Genomic DNA, 18,902 nt, shown 5'->3' with positions numbered 1-18,902 from the left:
TTCAGTGTTCAAGGTGACTCTGGAAAACATCACTACCATGAATAACAAGAATCGATTGTATTAGTATGTAATTCCTTATTTTTCCTATTTGCTTTGGCTGATAGAAAGCTAAGAACCAACGTCATCCACTCTCTCCATACTCCTTCATAACATGGTTCATATTTTCTTTTTTAAAAAGCTTTAGGGGTGCCTCGGTGGCTCAGTTCATCCAGTGTCTGATTCTTTTTTTTTTAATGTTCATTTATTTATTTTGAGAGCAAGAGAGCCTAAGTGAAGAAGGGGCAGAGAGAGAGGGAAAGAGAGAATTCCAAGCAGGCTTTGCACTGTCGGCGCACAGCCTGATGTGGGGCTCAATCCCATGAACTGTGAGATCATGGCCTGAGCTGAAACCAAGAGTCGGTTACTTAACCAACTGAGCCATCTAGGCACCCTAAGCATCTGACTCTTAATTTCAGCTCAGGTCATGATCTCACGGTTCATGGGATCGAGCCCAGCGTTGAGCTCTGTGCCGACAATGTGGAGCCTGCTTGGGATTCTCTCTCACCCTGTCTGTCTCCCTGCCCCTCCCCAACTTGCACGTGAGCACGTCTCTGTCCCTCTCTCTCAAATAAATAAACATTAAAAAGAATAAAAAAAAAATAAAAAGCTTCCAGATAAACGTGTAATGTTAGGACAGGTTTTCAGAGATGTTGCTAAGGCCATACAGAGTTCCCACATGCCCCTCACCCAGTTTCCCCTGTGATGTCAGTCTGTCTCCTTGACTCTTGAACACGTTGCTTCTGTCACCGTAACTGGCATCAATCCCTCTTGGGAGTGGGTAGAGCATTCGCAAATAAATGGACAGGAGGGGCAGGCTGAGCCACAGCCTGGCACCTCCTTCTCCGAAGGGAAGTTTGGACCTGCCCTCTCACCAGCACTCCTGAAATAATGTCCCTTCTCTTTATGGGGCCTCCCCTGCAAAGACGGCCGCCCCCTCTATATTCTGCGCCTGGGCCACATGGACACCAAAGGCTTGATGAAGGCCGTGGGGGAGGAGGCACTGCTGAAGCATGTGAGTAGGGGTCCTCTCTCCCCGGACCCCAGGGCTGCCTGTGGGGGGAGCAGCCAAGTGAATGTTTGCCAGCACATTCTCTACTTTCCAGGTTCTTTCCGTCAACGAGGAAGGACAGAAGAGATGTGAAGGGAACACAAAGCAGTTTGGCCGTCCCATCAGGTAAGAACCCCCGCCAGGAGCAAATGCCCCTGAAAGAGTAAAAACAGCCAAGCTTCACTGGGCATGGACTCAGCACTTTACAGGAATGTCCTCATTTAATTTGTTCAGTGATCCTGTGAGGCAGGACCTGTTATTGTCCCTGTTCTTTATGGAGGGGGAAACTGAGGCTCAGAGTGGCTGTGCTCATCCCAGGTTGTTGCTAAGTGGGTAAGTTACTGTCTGCCTCGGTCTCAAGGATGTTACGCCCTGGGCCTTGCTTTTTGAGGCCAACTCTGCCATCCCAGGTCCCTTGACTCTGCCTCCCAGGCAGGCGGACTCAACAGGTGTCATGGCAATCCGGTAACCCTCGTCCGACTGCCCCAGACTCCTCAGTTTCCCGCATGAGTACTTAGGGTGGCACGAACCTTCTGAACTATAGCTTGCTCGTCTGTAATGTGGGAATAACATCATGAGTCCCAAGGCGTCTTCATGGATTATCAAAAGCCACGTCTGTTGAGAGAGAACACAAATGTGTGTGTAACACTTGCTGTGCAGCAAGTGCTCGTTGAAGTACCTGCCTCACATCCTCCTTATTACAGTCTGGGAGGGAGGGGCCAGTGGGACCTGCCACTTTTTATCCCCACATGGCCTGATCTTTGTGAAAATCGAGTCCCTTTGCTGTTTGGAGCCTTTCCTAAGGGGATGTACATTGGCTGGGCTGGGAAATCGATCAATAAATCAGGGTCCTGATCCAAAGTGGAATTCACCTGAGATGGCTCAGATGACAGGGTGTCAGGAGGGACTCCTTGCAGCGGTGTGGATGGAAGGATCAAAGGCAGGATGGAGGGGCTCCCAGGGATTAGCTGCTGCAGTAGAACACTCATTTTCCTAATGAATTAGTCCTGAGGAAATGGAGGCACAGAGAAGTTAAGTAACTTGGCCAAGGCCACACAGCAAGCGGCAGCGCTGAGATTTGAATCCAGGCCGTCTGGCTCTGGAGCGAGTGAGTGCTCTTGGCGCTTACACTCTATTTAGCAGTCGGAGCCTTTTCAACGATTGATAGCAATGACTTGCTTTGAAGGAGTGCACTCTATGGCCTGTCCTTGCAGAGAACTTCACATATACTATCTCATTTAATCCTAACAATTGCTCGAGATGTTACTGCCACTGCCACTGTCCTGATGAGGAAGCTGCCTGTGTCACACAGCTCTCGGGGGATGGAGGTGACACTTGAATTTGGGTGACTAGCCTTAGAGGCCATGCACTGAGCCTCCTCACCACATGGCCTCCCCAGCCTAGGGTTGGGGTGGGGAGTAGGATCCACAAGAGTGTCCTACGGCCTCCGCCCCTCTACTCCCAGCCCTGGCTTCCTGAGCCTCTCTGTCCTGTCTGCCAGCTCCCGAGGCCCCCCACCAACCAAGGCTGTCGGGGGGCCCTGGGATGTGGCAGAGCAAGCTGCAGTGAGGGGGTCATCTCTGCCGCAGCTCCTGGACCTGCCTGGTGGACCTGGAGGGTCTCAACATGCGGCATCTGTGGCGGCCGGGGGTGAAGGCCCTGCTGCGGATGATTGAGGTGGTCGAGGACAACTACCCTGAGACCCTGGGCCGGCTGCTCATCGTGAGAGCCCCCCGCGTCTTCCCGGTGCTCTGGACACTGGTGAGAGCAGGGGCCTGGGCCAGACCCCTCCCCCGTGCAGGCTGAGATGGGGTGGGGGAGTTCCCTCTGCCTGCTGGTTCAGTGTCATTTCTCCTTCCTCCTTCCTCCTCCCTCCTCCTTCCTCCTCCCTCCCCTCCCTCCTCCCTCCCCCTCCTCCTACCTCCCCCACTCCTCCCTTCTCCCTCCCCCTCCCTCCTCCCCCCATCTTCCTCCTTCCTTCTCCTCCCTCCTCCCCCCTCCTTCCTCATCCCCCTCCCCCCTTCTCCCCCTCCTCCTTTCTCCCCCATCCTTCCTCCTCCTTTCTCTTCTCCCCTCCTTCCTCATCCCCCCTCCTTCTTCTCCCACCTCCTCCTCCCTCCTCCCTCCTCCTCCTTCTTTCTTCTTCTTCCTCTTTCCTTCTTCTTCCTCCTTCCTCCCCCCTCCTCCCCCCTCCTTCCTCCTCCCCCCTTCTCCCCCTCCTTTTTTCTCCCCCATCCTTCCTCCTCCTTTCTCCTCCTCTCCTCCCTCCTCCTCCCTCCTCCTCCTCCCTCCTCCTTCCTCCTCCTTCCTCCTCCTCCTTCCTCCCCCCTCCTCCTTCTTCTTCCTCCTCCTCCCTCCTCCTCCCTCCTCCTCCCTCCTCCTTCTTCCTCCTCCTTCCTCCTCCTTGCTCCCCCCTCCTCCCCCTCCTCCCCCCTCCTCCCCTCTCCTCCCCCCTCCTCCCCCCTCCTCCCCTCTCCTCCCCTTTCCTCCCCCCTCTTCCCTCCTCCTCCTTCCTTCCCCTGCCTCCCTCCTCCTCCTTCCTCCTCCTCCTCTCCTCCCTCCTTCTCCCTCCTTCTTCCTCCTTTTCTTCCTCCTTCTTCTTCTTCCTCCTCCTCTCCTCCCTCCTCCTCTCTCCTCCTCCCTCCTCCTCCTCCCTCCTCCTCCTCCCTCCTCCTCCTTCTTCTTCCTTCTTCTTCTTTTCTTCAACATTTATTTATTTCTCAGAGACAGAGAGAGACAGAGCACAAGGCAGGGAGGGGCAGAGAGAGAGGGAGACAGAATCCAAAGCAGGCTCCAGGCTCTGTGCTGTCAGCACAGAGTCCGGCACGGGGCTCAAACCCATGAACCGTGAGATCATGACCCAAGCCGAAGTCAGCCGCCCCACCGACTGAGCCACCCAGGCGCTCCTGGTGGCATATCTTCTAAATAATAGCTTTGCTGAGATGTAACTCATCAGGTTCACTCTTTCCAAGTATAGAATTCAGTGGTTTTTAGTATATTCCCAGAGCTGTGCAACCATCCCACCTTCTAATTCCAGAACATTCTCAGCACCCCCAAGGGAAACCCTGTACCATCAGCATTCCTTCCTCTCCCGGCTTCCCAGCTCCTGGCAGCCATCAGTCTGCTTCCTGTCTCTATGGATTGGCCTGTTATAAATATTTCACAGAAGCGGAATCATACGAGGCATTTTGCATCTGATTTCTCTCACTGAGCATAATGATTTCAGGTGCATCGTGGTGTAGCATATCAGTACTTCATTCCTTTTTATGGCCGAATACTATTCCACCATATGGACAGACCATGATTTATGTATCTCTTGTCCTGCTTTGTGGACGCTGGGTCACACTCAGAATTGTATAGTGTTCCTGGGGCTCCTGTGAGCTGACTCTGAGGAGTGTTGGGATCCTGTGCTGCAGGGATTTGAAACCTTTTTGCCCAAGACCCACAGTAAGAAATACATGTTATATTACCACCCAACGCAAACACACACACACCTGAAATAGATCCGCAAGCGATGGTTACATTAACTATGTGCAATATCCTCTTTTCTCTCTCTCTCTCTTTTTTAACGTTTTATTTTTGAGAGAGAGACAGACAGAGCATGAGGCGGGGAGGGGCAGAGAGAGAGGGAGACACAGAGTCCAAAGCAGGCTCCAGGCTCTGAGCTGTCAGCACAGAGCCCGACGCGGGGCTCGAACTCATGGACTGTGAGATCATGACCTGAGCTGAAGTCTGATGCTTAACCCACTGAGCCACCCAGGCTCCTCTCTTTTTGCTCTTTTATTCCATTCCATTAAAAATAAGCTAATCATGGAGGTGCTTGGGTGGCTCAGTTGGTTGAGTGTCCAACTCTTGATTTTGGCTCAGGTCATGATCCCAGTGTTGTGGGATCAAGCCCTACATCAGGCTTTGCAATGAATGTTGTGCTTGCTTAAGATTCTCTCTCTCCCCCCCACCACCCCTTTCTGCTGCTTGCACATACTCTCTATTAAATTTTTTTTTCTCAGATTTAAAAAAATTGGCTAGCCACATGTGCTAAATTGATCTCACAGCCACTATCGGGTTGTCACTGACAGTTGAAAACCACTGCCTGGGGGCTTTGCTACTGGTCCACAGGCCAGTGCAGAGTGCCAGCCCCCCACCCCTAGTCCTGCACACCCTGAACATACCCGGTGCCCCGAGGATTCAGTGCCCAAGAAAGCCTGGAAAGAGCTGCTATAAGTTGAGGTTCAATCAGGATCGAGATTTGAGAGTTAAGTGGATTCAGTGTTTCACTAAGCACCTACTGTGTGCCAGACACTGTATCCCTCCCCAACTGTGACGGGGCGGGGAGAGAGAAAGCAGATAACGTCACACAAGGAAATGCTTCATGGTTCCCTGTGACTAGGGCGTGAGGCCTACAGGGTTCGTGGAGAGGCTGAATCAGGCAGGGGGTAATGCAGGTGGGTAATTTAGACTGGGAAACTGAGGAAGGTCCCTCGGAGGAGGTAACAAGTGGCTGAGACCAAAGGAAGGAGCAGGAGTCCTTCAGGGAAGGGTGGGGAGGACAGGTGGGTCAGGCAACCCACACAGTAAGCACAAAGGCCTGGAGGCAGGACTGTACGTGATGCTTTTGAGAAACTGAAAAACCAGTGCAGGGTGGCTGGAACAAAAAGGAGCAAAAAGGCCGGTGGCCCTGGCAGAAGCTGGGAAAGTGCTCAGGGACCAGTGGCTGCTGAATCCAGGCTGTGGCAAAGGTGGGACTTCATCCTGGGGCAGTAGGGAGCCATGGAGGGTTGTCAGCAGGAGAAGATGTGAGCAGACTTCTGGGACAGAACGTTCTTTGGCCACTGTGGCTACGTCAGGGCCTTGCTGGGGCTGGGCTGGAGAGCAGGAGCTGCAGGAGGGACAGGCAGGACCTGCCACTGAAGCTTTTTATCTTGAAATATCCTGAACTTTGTGAAAATTAAATTCTTGCTGTTGGGAGACTTCTAAGAAGATGTGTATTGGGTAGGGGTGGGAGCCAGTCATTCAGGGTGCTGGCCAGAAGTGGGATTCACCCCAATGGCTTAATGGGGACATAACATAAAAGAACTCCTTGCAGAGGTATGGGCAGGATGGAGAGGCCCCAGGGACTAGACCCTGCAGTGATCCCTGACACCCGGGGGTGGGGGTGGGGGGTTGGTGGTGCCACGGGAGGAGATGGCATTGTTACCAAGCTTCATGAGAGCCGGAATGTGGCAGGGGGTGGGGGGGCCCAGGGGCAGTGAGGCGGCAGGGAGTGGGGGAAGAAGTACCCTGGCCTCTCTCTTTGTTCCCACCTCCTGCTGCTGTACCCCCTCCTCTGCCCAGTGGCCACACCAGATGGAAGCCAGTGGCACGGAGCCAGGTTGCCGAGGACGGCAGGTGACTGCTTCCCCGGGTGGAGGCTGAAGGAGAGTGACCACACAGGTGGGATTCCCAGTTCCTGTAGCATTCCTTGCTCAATTGGCTTGTACCTTTTGCCAATGCTAAGTCCTTCCTTCCTTCCCCAACGTGTGTGTTGAGTCAGACACCACACCAGCATCGTGGGTGGGGGGGTAGGGGTTGCCATGAAAAAAAAAAAAAAAGGATTGACATGCAGTTTCGAGTTCGGTGTTAAAGTATTTTCCATCTGGGGCAAACAAAATAGGATCATCCAAAGAGTAGAATATTATTCAGCCATAAAAAGGGATGGAGTAATGATCTGTGCTGCCAGGTGGATGAACCTAGAAAAAACATCATGCTGAGGGAGAGAAGCCAGGCACAAAAGGCCACATACTGGAGGATTCCATTTCTATGAAATGTCCAGACAAGCAAATCCACAGAGACAGAAAGCTGACTGGTGGTTCCAGGAGCTGGGGGGAGGGGAGTGGGGCGTGACTGCTAATGTGTATTAATGTGTAAAAGGAATGGGGTTTCCTTTTGGGGTGAAGAAAAGTCTTGGAATTACAGGAAAGTGGTAGTTATATAACATAGTGAATGAACTAAAGCCACTGAATTGTTCACTTTAAAAGGGTTAATTCACTTTAAAAGGGCTAATTCTCGGTTGGAAGAGCATGCGACGTTTGATCTCGGGGTTGTGAGTTCGAGCCCCATCCATGCTGGGTGTAGGGATTAGTTAAATAAAAACTTGAAAAGAAAAGAAAAGAAAAGAAAAAATGGTTAGTTCCTTGTCGTGTGAATTACATCTCAATAACAAACAAAAAACCAAAAATACCTTTCCATCTTGTCTCATCTCCCCCACTTCAGATCAGCCCCTTCATCAATGAAAACACCAGGCAGAAGTTCCTCATCTACAGTGGCAGCAATTACCAGGGCCCCGGAGGCCTCGTGGACTACCTAGATAAAGAAGTGATCCCCGACTTCCTTGGGGGAGAGTGTGTGGTGAGTGTGTGGCTGCAGGCCCTGGGCTGTGGCCTGGGGGTGGGGGTGGGGGAGCCAGGGATTGCTGGGGCAGGGCTGCAGAGGGCCACGGAGGCTGGAGTGGGGCACTCTGTCATGTGTGTGGGTGCTGGTACCTGGAGAGGCCATGCTTTCTCTTTTGGGGGGCAAGGCTTGTTTTAGACGCTTCCCCAAAGAGAAGTGAGTCCTGTCCAAAGGAGGGGCCTTAGCTTGGTTTTTCAAACATAGTGATCCAGATGGAAGTTGCTAGAAGACCAGAGACCAGGCCAGTCAAAAGTTTACCCCGGTATTCCCTATGCACTTCGTCGCTAGGCAGCAGTCAGAGTTTACCTGCTGACTTTGCGCCCTCTGCTGCTGAGAGAGGTGACTCAAACATCCCAGTGGCCTGAACCCCGGAGCCTGTGTATCCAAAGGGATTTATTCCCAACCCACAACCTTACGGAATGGTTAGATGGGCCAACTACTTCAAGGAGAGGCAGCCACAGACCCCTTTTACTGCCTCCCCTTGGGGCTGAGATGACACAGGCAGGGGTGACCCTGGGTCACAACTGTCTTATCTCATCTGGCCATGGGATGAGGGCAGGCCCCTCTTCCTTGTCTAATAGAATACCAAACTCCAAGCATACATGATTTCTGAGTAAAAAAAGGCATTTCCTAGGAATTCTGCCAATTTGAATCTCTCCACTTGTTGAGGTACATACATGTGATTTATGTTTAACAAATGGGCCTGTAAGAACCAGCATGGTAATAAGAGACTTGAGCCTGGGGGCCCTGATAAACATGGGTTTGTGCCCAGGCTCAGACACTTTCTGCTGTGTGATCTCAGGCAAGTGGCTTGACCTCTCTGGGCTTCCATTTTCCTCCTCTGTGAAATGGAAATAGTAAGAGTTCCTACTGCATTGTGGTTTTGGAGATGAGGTCATGGGAGAGCCCCTGTACTGTTCTCACTTTGGGGTTGCTGTTGTAAGTGCAGTTTCAGGGGTCACAAAGTACCCTTCTGTGGGTCAGCCAGGCCGGCTGGGTCCTGACCTGCTACTTTCGTCTTTATCCCCCAGTGTAATGTCCCCGAAGGAGGGCTGGTCCCCAAGTCCCTCTATCTGACAGAAGAGGAGCAGGAGCACACAGACCAGCTGCGGCAGTGGAGAGAGACTTACCAGTCGGCCAGCGTGCTCCGAGGGGCCCCCCATGAGGTGCTGGGACCTGGCCCCGGAGGGCCCGCCGGGTTGGGGTGGGGTCTTAGGTCAGGGTCCCCCGAAGCAGACCCTGAGACAAGAGTTCTTGTGCTAGCGATTTGTTGAGGGTGAGCTCTGAGGAGAAACCTGTAAGGAGAGGTGGGACAGGATGGGTACGGGGAAGGATGCAAGCAAAGGGGTGGTGCAGCCAAGTCCCCTGATCCCAGGGGAGCACTGGGCTGTGCAGAGCATGGCAGATGGGCAGATGAAGACCCAGGTGGGCACCCACAGCACCTACTGCAGCTGACCTCCCCATCCCGGCTCCCCACTCCTGGTGGGATTCCAGGTCGGACCCTCAGACCGTGCCCTCCCCATGCAGGTTGCCGTGGAAATTCTGGAGGGCGAGTCAGTCATCACCTGGGACTTTGACATCCTGAGAGGGGACGTGGTGTTCAGCCTGTACCACAGCAAGCAGGTGCCCAAGCCTGGACCCCAGGAGCCTGGGGCCAGAGCCGGCGGGCAGCTGACAGACAAGGGCTGGGTCCTAGGTGTGGATTACAGCCGTGTGGAAGCCCCCCTTGTCTGCCGGGAAGGGGAGAGCATCCAGGTTCGAATTCCTTTGTTCATTCATTCGTCACTCAGGATTGAGTGTCCACTGTGTGCCAGGGTTGTGGGAGCACCCAAGTAGATGAACTGCATATGGACTTTGGCCTTGGAGCCCCTGTGGGATGGGTGGGGAGAAAGACAGAATCAGACAGATCCAGGACTCTGGGGACCTCCCAGGACCCCAGCCTCAGAATCCCTGGGACTCTTGTCAGAGATGCAGATTGCCAGGGCCCATGCCAGGGAGAGGTAACTCAGACCCTCTGGGTGTGAGGCCTGGACCCTGCATCCCTCACCCTCTCCCAGTGATTTCTGACGTGTGAGCTTCAGAAGCTATGCAGCAGAGACATACTAAGTCTGGGAACGGAACTCAGATGCGTTGTGGAACATGAACACGAGGCCCCCTGCTTTCTCCACTCTCCAGTGCTTGTAAGTCTCACATCGCTGGCCTCCCTTGCTCTCTCACCCGTACTGGACACACAAGCTCTGATGAGCACTGCAGATCTCTCTGAAGGTTCCCTGAGCAGCACACTGTCTTGCACCTCACACACCAACACCCCTAGCCCTCATTCTCAGCGTCCAGGCCCTCAACTAGCTCTAACCAACCTGCCAGCTCCCTGCCTGAATCCCTGCCTGGACCTCATCTGCAAATCACGCTCAGCAGAACAAAAGCCCAACAAAGTCCAGGCATTTAATTAAACCGCACCACTACAGCCCTCCTCTCCAGGCCTCCACTCCCACCAGATTTAGAGGGAGGCTCTCAGCCCCCAGGGATATGGGGGTAACAGCAGAGGGGCCAAGGATGACTTCGGGAGGCCCTGAGAGGAAGACTGGCTGGTGGATCCGTTTAGTAAGGGGCTCCTGTCCCCAGGAGGACCAGAGCCTCAGGCCCGGCTGCTGTGTTTCAGGGCTCCCACGTGACCCGGTGGCCTGGCACCTACTTGCTCCAGTGGCAAATGCACAGCCCCCCTGGCAATGTGGCCTGCAGCATCCCGGGTGTGGAGGATGTCCTGACGGCCCTGCACAGCCCTGGCCCCAAGTGCAAACTCCTCTACTACTACGAGGTGCTGGCGTCTGAGGACTTCAGGTAGGAGGGGCTGGGGAGGGGGAGCCTGGGCAGGAAGGGTCCTGACTCCCCTCTAGGCGAGGCCCACAGCACTCCTGAGGCCCCTTCCTTCTGGGCTGGGGGCACTAGATTCACCTCCCTCACTTGTCTTTGAGCTTATCCAGGGGCAGGTCCCCAGCATTGGTATTGTTAAAATTCTCCAGTGGTTCAGCACGTGTGTGAGCAACCAGATTGAACACTGTGTCCAAACTCTGCCTCAGCTGCAGGATCTCCCTTAAAAAAAAATTTTTTTTAATGTTTTTATTTATTTTTGAGACAGAAAGAGACAGAACACGAGCAGGGGAGGGGCAGAGAAAGGGAGACACAGAATCCGAAGCAGGCTTCAGGCTCTGAGCCATCAGCATAGAGCCCGATGCGGAGCTCGAACTCATGGACTATGAGATCATGACCTGAGCCGAAGTCGGACGCTCAACCGACTGAGCCACCCAGGCGCCCCATGGATCTCCCTTTTAAATGAAATCCTGGACAGAAGCCAAACATACCAGATTGATTGGTGGGGGAAGGGGAGCCCAAGGCCTTCCTATTTGGACCTCCCTGTATTCCTAGAAACCCATAAAAAAAGGATTTGGAATGTTCTAGAACATTCTAGAATAGTGTCGCACAGACATCTCTCTCCAAGTGTTGCTTTCAGAGAGGCAGGAAGTGTAGTGGTTAAGGCCTCCAACACTTCCTGATTGCTCTGTGACCTCAGGCAACTCAAGCTGTCTGAGCCTCAGGCTTCCCATCTGTTACATGGGGACTACTGAAATCCTAGGTCATGGGGTTGTCATGAAGATGAAATAGCTGGGGGAAGCCTGCCCTTCACCGAGGCATACAGTAAGCCCTTGATAGCAAAAATGAAACTGAGGGTGAGGACATGGAGAGTTTCTTCAAGGCCTTACATTTTATCTTTTAAAAACGAATGTGATTTTGCATCCTGCTTCATGACCTATCTCTGCTTGTGTCCTTCTAAAAATAATGCTTTATATTCTATACCATGGAGTCAAATTGAGGCTCCAGGAGGGTGTCACATCTGTATCCATATCCTGGGTGGAGCTCCAAGTATTGTAGGGGCACATACAGCCCCCTGTGAGAAATACTGGGCTACTGTCTTTACTCCAAGAGAGCCCCACAGCCTGGGAGGGCTGGTGATTTCCTCTTTGGGAAGTGGCCTGCTTTGGCCGCTGGGCACCAGTGCAGGGGAGAGACATGCAGACACAAGCATTGGGGGCTGCTGGCCTCCAGGAGGGCAGGTGGAGGCCTAGAGGGGGGCAGAGCAGATGCTGCTTGCCAGCCTGTCTGGTCAGCTTGGGGTAGCCTTGCTGCCCTGCCCTTCAACAGCCTCGCAAGAAAACCAGTTCAAGGGCTATTTCCTGGGTGTCCTCAGTAGGCAGGCATTGGGCTGGGCCCCGAGGGACCAGACAGGGCCTGCCATCGTGGAGCAGGAGACCACATGATCACACCTGTGCCTAACAGGAGCAGCGGTGGATGCCATGAAGGCATTCCAGCCTGGGGTCCTTGCCCAAGGTCAGATAGCTAGGAGGTGTCAGAAGCCTCAACACAGGGTGTTGTCAGAGCCTGGCACAGGCCTGGCACAGAGCCTGGACAAGGGGCCTGGCACAGGGTGGGCATGGGATGTGGGGGAGGTACCTGGGAAGAGACACTGGAGTTGAGACCTAGGTGGCGTGCACATACATCATCTGGGGAGTGGGGGGGGGGGGTTGTCACAATGCAGATTCTGCAGCTCTGGGGCGCAGAGAGTCTGCAGCTCTAACAGGCTCCAGGAGGGGCTGGTGGTGCTGGTCCCCACACCACACTTGGAATAGCCAGATCCTAAGGCTTCACTGGCCAACCACGTAGCTACCAGCCACAGGTAGCAATTTAAATGTAGCTGTTACAGTTCAACAAAAATAAAAAAATCAGTTCCTCAGCTGCACGAGCCACATTCTGAGTGCCCAGTAGCCCCATGAGGCTGATGGCTGCTGCAGTGGACAGCACAGCTGTAGGACACAACTGTCATCACACAAGGTTCTCCTGGAGAGCGCTGCTCTGAAGTCTGGAGTAGAAGTTAACTAGAGGAAGCAGGGGGCAGAGAAAGTGCTTCTGGCAGCAGGTGGAGACCTTCACAGGTTCCCAGACAGGGGAGGCGAGTGTCAGAGATGCTGAAAGGAGGCTGCAGGGGTGGGGTGGGGTGAGGTGAGGCTAGAGATAGGGTCAGAAACTGCCCAGGCTATGCTAGATCCCCAGGTCAGGGAAGCCCCTGAATGGTGTGTAGCAGGCTGGGCTCTGTGTGTGGGGGTTGGTTGGGGGTGGGACTGGAAAACGGGTGGAGCCTCGTTTCTCACCATAACTCTGCTTGCGTTTTGCTCTACACTTGCCCTGTGCGCCTGGGGTGGTTACCAGCCTGGTAGAAAGAACCCTGGGGCCTCATTTGCAGCATCACCAGCTTTTCCACTGCTGTGCGTGGGCCCCAGGGCCGTGTCACCCCAGAAGGTAATGTGAACACAATGCCCTTCCTCCCCAGGGGCTCCATGTCCAGCCTGGAATCCTGCACCAGCGGCTTCTCCCAGCTCAGTGCCACCACTTCCTCCTCTTCTGGCCAATCCCACAGCAGCCCCCTGGTCTCCAGATAGCTGGGACTGAGCCCTGTGGGGAAGCCCGCTCACCTCCCACGTTTCAAGTGTCCATGAGGTCTGGGACCACGTGGGCTTCAGCCCTGGGTCTGGACACTAAGTGGGGGCATCTGGAGCCGATGGCAATGATCCAGCTCATGCACTCTTCAGGATGCAAGACAGAACCATCTCCTTTGGGCTTCATGTGAGGAAAAGCCAAGGAATGGTTGGGCCACCTTTGGGCCTGCCTGGTCTGGGAGCTCAGGGATGTCATCAGGCTCAGCACCCCCTCTCCACCTCTGGCTCTTTCCCTGGGGCAGCCTCCTTCTCAGGTGCCTTCCCCACGCAGAGGGCCCCATCACCATTAGGCTCCCTCTCTCCTCCCAGCTCAGCTGTGGAAGAGAACCTCTCTCCCCCAAAGTTCGATCCAACCTCCCAGAACTGAGTCTAATCAGTCCGTCTGGGTCCCACACTAGTCCTTGAACCAATCACAGTTGCCAGGGGAACAAAGAACACAGACTGGCCAGTAGGTTTCTGTCTACGATCTGGACCAATCACCATACAGGGATGGGGTTTCAGTGATTGGCCTACCTGGACCACATGCCTATTCCCGAAGCCAACCACCTGGTTTGAATATTATGAGGGGGTTGCCTCTAGGAATACTGGGGTACCCGACAGGAAGAAGAGGGAAAGAATGCTGGGTAGGAAGAAATGATTGGCGTTCACATCTGATTCCCTAGCAATGCCCTGTGTCCCAGACGTGCGTGGTGAACAGTTATATGAGTTACAGGCTCCACTGTCTGTGGGGAGCAGCCCACCCTGGATCTGAAATCCATTTTCCCAGAGCTTGGCTAGGAAGGAAACCTGACCACCATTGACTTGAGGAGGGTGGAGAGGCCCAGGCAGTGATGAAGTGGCTCTAGCTGTCTTTAAACTCCTCTGGAGGTTCTTTTCCTTCTTTGGAGCAGTTTAATTATGAGTTTTTTGGTTGTGAGTCACAGAGACCCATACAAAAGGGTAACCAGTCATGAGCACATGTAATTGGCCAGTCCAGGATCCCTTGCTTCAGGTAAGGCTGGATCCAGGACCTCAACATGGCATCAGGACTCCCCTTATGGGGAGGAGGAGGCTGTGACTTTGTTGTGTCTGCCCTATGGCAAACCCGACCCCTGGAACCTGCTACTGATAGACGTTCCCTGAGTTCTGCGTGGGAGAGTTTTGGGTATGCTTGGGGCTTGAGGACATTTCTCCTTTCCTTTCCTGGGCTCCCAAAAAGGTAACAAGTCACAGGTTACCAACTGGCCGACTGCAGTCTGATCTGGCTTTTGTTTTTGCCTATAGAGAGATTGAAAAATTAGAGCATTTCACACAGAGATCAGGATGTCTAGCTTCCCTCAGGCATTTGGGACTATTGGCAAAATGGGGCCACTGTTGCCATGTAAAGGCAAGACAACTGTATCTCCTGGATGGGGCCACCCCAGTCCTCACCCGTCTATCAACCTAGTCCACATCACTCACTCACATCAGCCTAGGAGGGACCTCACTGATAGGGCTCCTGGGGGGCCAATGTGGGGCTGAATGACTCAGTGTTACTCTTATCTCATAGCCTTGCTTATAGCTGGGGGGGGGGTCATCTCTGGCCAACACCTGCAGTCACTGGGCCTTGCCTAAGGAGTGGGTGTACAACCAGGGGGTCCACGCCTCCATGCAGTCTCAGCGTGACAGGGCAAAGAGCAAGGACTTCCTTGCATACCACCCTCAACCCCAAACCTGGAGCAGAGGGAAGGAGTCACTTTCTAGAGACATCCTTCTCCCTGCAGGGAGGGAGGCTCATCCACTTCTGTTTGCTCCTCAGGTGTAGGAACAACACCCAAAACTGCATCCTGTATCCAGGTGTGTGTGCACATGAGGGAGAGAGGTAGGGGGAGATTGGAGACAGTCTCATAGCTCCCATGTCATCAGACATTTATCACTGAGCATCTGTGATATCTTCACCTGTCTTGAGATGAATTTCTAGCTTGCCTCTAAAACCCAGGTGTGCCCTAGAAGCATTTTTGAGTAGGCTTCCCTGGCATTCCCCACACATTAATTGTCTAGGAATGGCACCGGGGAAGGATGGAGAAGCCTTTCCTCGACGTGGGGTTATATGTGGCTTGACAGCTGTTACCTGGATCTGCTGTGAGCAGTCCAGCCTTGACAAAAGGGATGGGACTCAGACCCTCTCACTTCTCCCCTTGAGAGCTCCTTCTTTCTCCCTTGGGAAAGCTGCAGCTCAAACTTCTTAAGCAACAAAGGGAATTTTCCCTGGGTCCTGTAACTGGGATGGCTAAGGGTGTGCTTGCTGAAGGTATTGCTGGCTCCAGGAGCCCAGTGTCCCCAGGCCCACGTGTTCATCCTCTCAACCTCACCCAGGCCACCTGGCTCTGTATCTCTTCTCACACTGGCCTCATCCTCTCTTCCACCTGGTGGGAAAGGTGGCTGCCAGAAGCCCCAGCCTACAACTACAGGGCTCATAATCTCTAAGGCTGAGAGAGACATTCTCTTTCCATCTCATCCCACAGAAGGCTCTGACTGGCCCTGTTCCAGTCGAGTGCTTGCTCCTACGGATGTACCAGCCACGGGGCTAGGGGTCCTGTGATTGACATTTCCTCCAGAAGCAACAGTGGGATACAGGTCACCCCAGGACAAGGGGAGCTGGGCCAAAGAAGCAGCAGACGGCCATGGTGGCATCTTCTGCAGTGCCCCTCACTTGCTGGAGGTCTCTGGGGTCCATGCTGGAGCATCATTAATCAACAGGTTTCTCCTACCTTTGGGAGGCTTGAAATTAAAAGTCTAAGGAAGGGCTGCTGAATTCCTGACTTCTGTATTTCCCTAGACCCCAGGGCTAGAAGCTCCTTGGCTTGGCTTCTTTATCTTGTTCATTAACCTGGGGTGAGCAGGACAGAAACAACCCACTAGCAATAGGACCCTGCCCATGCACTGTGTTTAGAAGCCTGGGTCTTAAAATTTAGACATGGTGAGGTTCAAGCCCCAGCCTTCTTTTCAGTAGCTGTGTAACCTCCAGCAGGTGACTTAACTCCCCTGTGCCTCAGTTTCCTCATCTGTAAAATGGGGGCATGCCTACCTCATTCACTGGGCTGTAGTGGAACAAAAAATACCAGCTGTGGAGTCCACAACCCAGTGCCCAGCACACAGAAAGCACACGGTAAGTGTCAGAGGTTATCCTGATGACTTCAGGCTTCTCGCCCAAACACTCCAGACTCCTTCCTGAGGATGCCCGCCTGTCACTGTTTTTCACGGGACAGAAGGCTCAGCACCATGTGCATCCGGAGGAAAGCGGGTGTCAGGATATTATTTCCCTCTTATTTCCCATTTAGAAACTGCTTGCGTTTTCGGGGCAAATCCACTAAAATGGAAGAGTGTCATTTGGCTATTTCCCCCAACTAGCTGGAGAACGTTCTCTCTACAGGCTGAAAGAAGGGGATTCTGAGACATTTTCTCCCCCCCTACCCTGCACTCTGGAATTGCTTCTCCTGTAAAACGAATTGTTTGATGAGAATATTTTTAATTCTGTTCTACACACTCTATTTTAGTCAGTAAAACCTGATGTTCCTTGTTCGCCTGATCATTTGCTCTAACCAAAAGCATTAAACGTTTTAGATTTGGGTATACCTCAATCGTCTACTTCCTGAAACCCTAGAGGTCTCCCTGGGCTTGTTCAAGAATTACTCCGCTGTTGTTTGTAAGACACAAAAGCATTTTCAACACGGGTGATATCACCTTCAAAGTGTTGCAAGTCGGTTCTTGGCGGTGGGGGAGGGTGCACACATAATATCACATTTTTATATATAAAGCACAGATATACAGTAGTTTTCTAAGGCTGCTGTAAGAAATTGCCACAAACTTGGTAGCTTAAAACAGCGGAAATTAATTCCCTCACAGCTCTGGAGGCCAGAAGTCTGATATCAAGATGTTGACAGGTGTTCCCTCCTGACACTAAGGGAGGATCCTTCCTGTCTCTTTGAGCCTCTGGGGGCTCCCAGAACCCAATGGCTTGTGGCTGTATTGTTCCCATCCCTGCCTCTGTCTTCACATGGCTTCTTCCCTGTGTCTCCTTTCTTATAAGGACACCAGTCACTGGATTTAGGGTTCACTCTAAATCCAGTATGATTTCACCTTGAGATCCTTAACTGATTATATTCGCAAAGACTACTGTCAAAGTCACCTTCTAAGGTTCTGCGTGGATATTAATGCTGGGGGGACACTATCCAAACCAATGCATATGCATAGGATATATAAACAGATAAATGTGCGGTTCATCAGTGGTATGAAATGCAGATCCCTGGGCCCACTAATCACTGCCAACTTGCAATCTCTAGGATGGGTTGCTGGATTCTACCTGCCAGCTATCCAGGTGAAGTTGAAGGCCCTGCTGTCCATCTTTCTGGGCCACTCTGCCCTGTTCTCTGGGCAGAGAACCAAGTACTAGCGTTATTTCCAAAAACATCCACAGTCCTGAAGTTGGGCATGGGTTTGGAGCCCTGACCAGGGCACCACCTGTCTTTCCTGTGAGCTTCCTTGAGACACAGAGCTGGGGTGCTGGCTCCCACATACATCATGGGATTCTGAAAAGGCTCTCTTGTTTTGGAGCAGGAGACCAAAGACTCACTTGGGAGAGTAGAGGAGGTGTGGCTCTTTTGTGTGACTGAACAGGGCCCACCTGTCTACACCGGCTTCAGTTACCCAGCCCTGCCAACACATCCAGTTGAGGGAGAGGAAGCAGCCTTTGCCTGCTTTGGTACAGTGAATGCATTCATTCTCTGGGACTTTTCCATGATTTCTCTTTCCATGGGCGAGAGCTCTCAGAGGACCAGCCAGCTGACTCCTGCATGCATTGGGTGTTGAGAAAGACAGAGGTCCCTGGGGCAAGCCAACTGGGATCAGATCTGAGCCCTGAATCACTGCTGACGTCGGTCCTGGGCTGAATCGCCTCCCAGGAAGCCCCCTGGGGTTTGGGTGACACCCAGAGAGGGCAAAACACACCAGGGCTTCCTTGTGGCTCAGAAGCTGCCTCTGGGACCCATTCTTTCTCTGAGGCCAGGGGCCAGGTCCAAAGCAGACCTCTGGGGTCTCCATAGAGGCAGGTCTCAGGGCACCAGAGTTGGGAGTTTGGGCAGGGCCTGGAAAGAGCTGGAGGAAAAGCACCAGGTTACTCTCAGGGACACCAGAGGTGGCTGAGGCTTTTAAACTTCTCTCCAGCCCATTTTCCCCTCCTCCTCTCAGTGCTCACCCCCAAGGCATTCCTGAGGAACGTGGGTAACCAAAAAGCATAACTTGAAACCTCTGACTTAAGAATTCCCTGGAGCCCAAAGTTTTCTGGGACACAAATCCCATTTGCAAACACAATTAAAGCTGTGGGCACACTTGAATGGTTTCCATTTCAGGGCTCCTAAGAGCCCTTGAAAGCCTACCCACTGAACCCAGGATTGGAACCTTTTTCTGGAGTCTTTCCCGATGCTAAAGTTTTATACAGAGCATCCCAGCAGCCACATGTCACCATGGCAACTTGCCCAGCACACAGGACTCTGGGGGTTCCAAGTCAGGCCACCAAGATATCTGGTCCACATTCTGTGCCCAGGGGCCTTCCATCACTACCATGGAGGCATATGGGGAGGAGATCCTTGCACTGCCATAACTAGTCCATGTTAATCCCCAACCAGCAATCCCGAAGCTAGATGACTAGAGCTCTTGTATATTTGTGTCAACACATGTCCCTACCCACTGCCAGAGGAAGGCATCAGAACCTCAAACACTTTTCTGCCTCTGGTCCATGTCCCATCTAAGCTCCACAAATGCCAGAGTCCAAAATGTGCCTCTCCTGGAACAGTACATTATGGGTTGCCAGAGACCCCCCAAATCTA

At 53.0% G+C, this 18,902-nt stretch overlaps 1 protein-coding gene across 1 annotated transcript in view; it reads left to right on the top strand.

Moving 5' to 3' along the window:
- The window catches only part of SEC14L5 (SEC14 like lipid binding 5), a 44,690-nt gene extending 28,091 nt beyond the window's left edge, over positions 1–16,599 (top strand). Inside the window, exons 9-16 of the mRNA XM_007073378.3 lie at positions 963–1,051; positions 1,143–1,213; positions 2,677–2,848; positions 7,337–7,471; positions 8,545–8,679; positions 9,041–9,268; positions 10,173–10,351; positions 12,894–16,599. Coding sequence (XP_007073440.2) covers positions 963–1,051; positions 1,143–1,213; positions 2,677–2,848; positions 7,337–7,471; positions 8,545–8,679; positions 9,041–9,268; positions 10,173–10,351; positions 12,894–13,002 — 1,118 coding nt within the window. The 3' untranslated portion in view covers positions 13,003–16,599. The remainder of the gene's footprint in view (positions 1–962; positions 1,052–1,142; positions 1,214–2,676; positions 2,849–7,336; positions 7,472–8,544; positions 8,680–9,040; positions 9,269–10,172; positions 10,352–12,893) is intronic.
- Positions 16,600–18,902: the final 2,303 nt, after the last annotated feature.

The sequence above is a fragment of the Panthera tigris genome, chromosome E3 (assembly GCF_018350195.1).
Source record: "Panthera tigris isolate Pti1 chromosome E3, P.tigris_Pti1_mat1.1, whole genome shotgun sequence".
NCBI classification, from domain to species: domain Eukaryota; kingdom Metazoa; phylum Chordata; class Mammalia; order Carnivora; family Felidae; genus Panthera; species Panthera tigris.
Note: the sequence above shows the minus strand (reverse complement) of the source record. Positions and strands in the feature narration are given on the sequence as shown.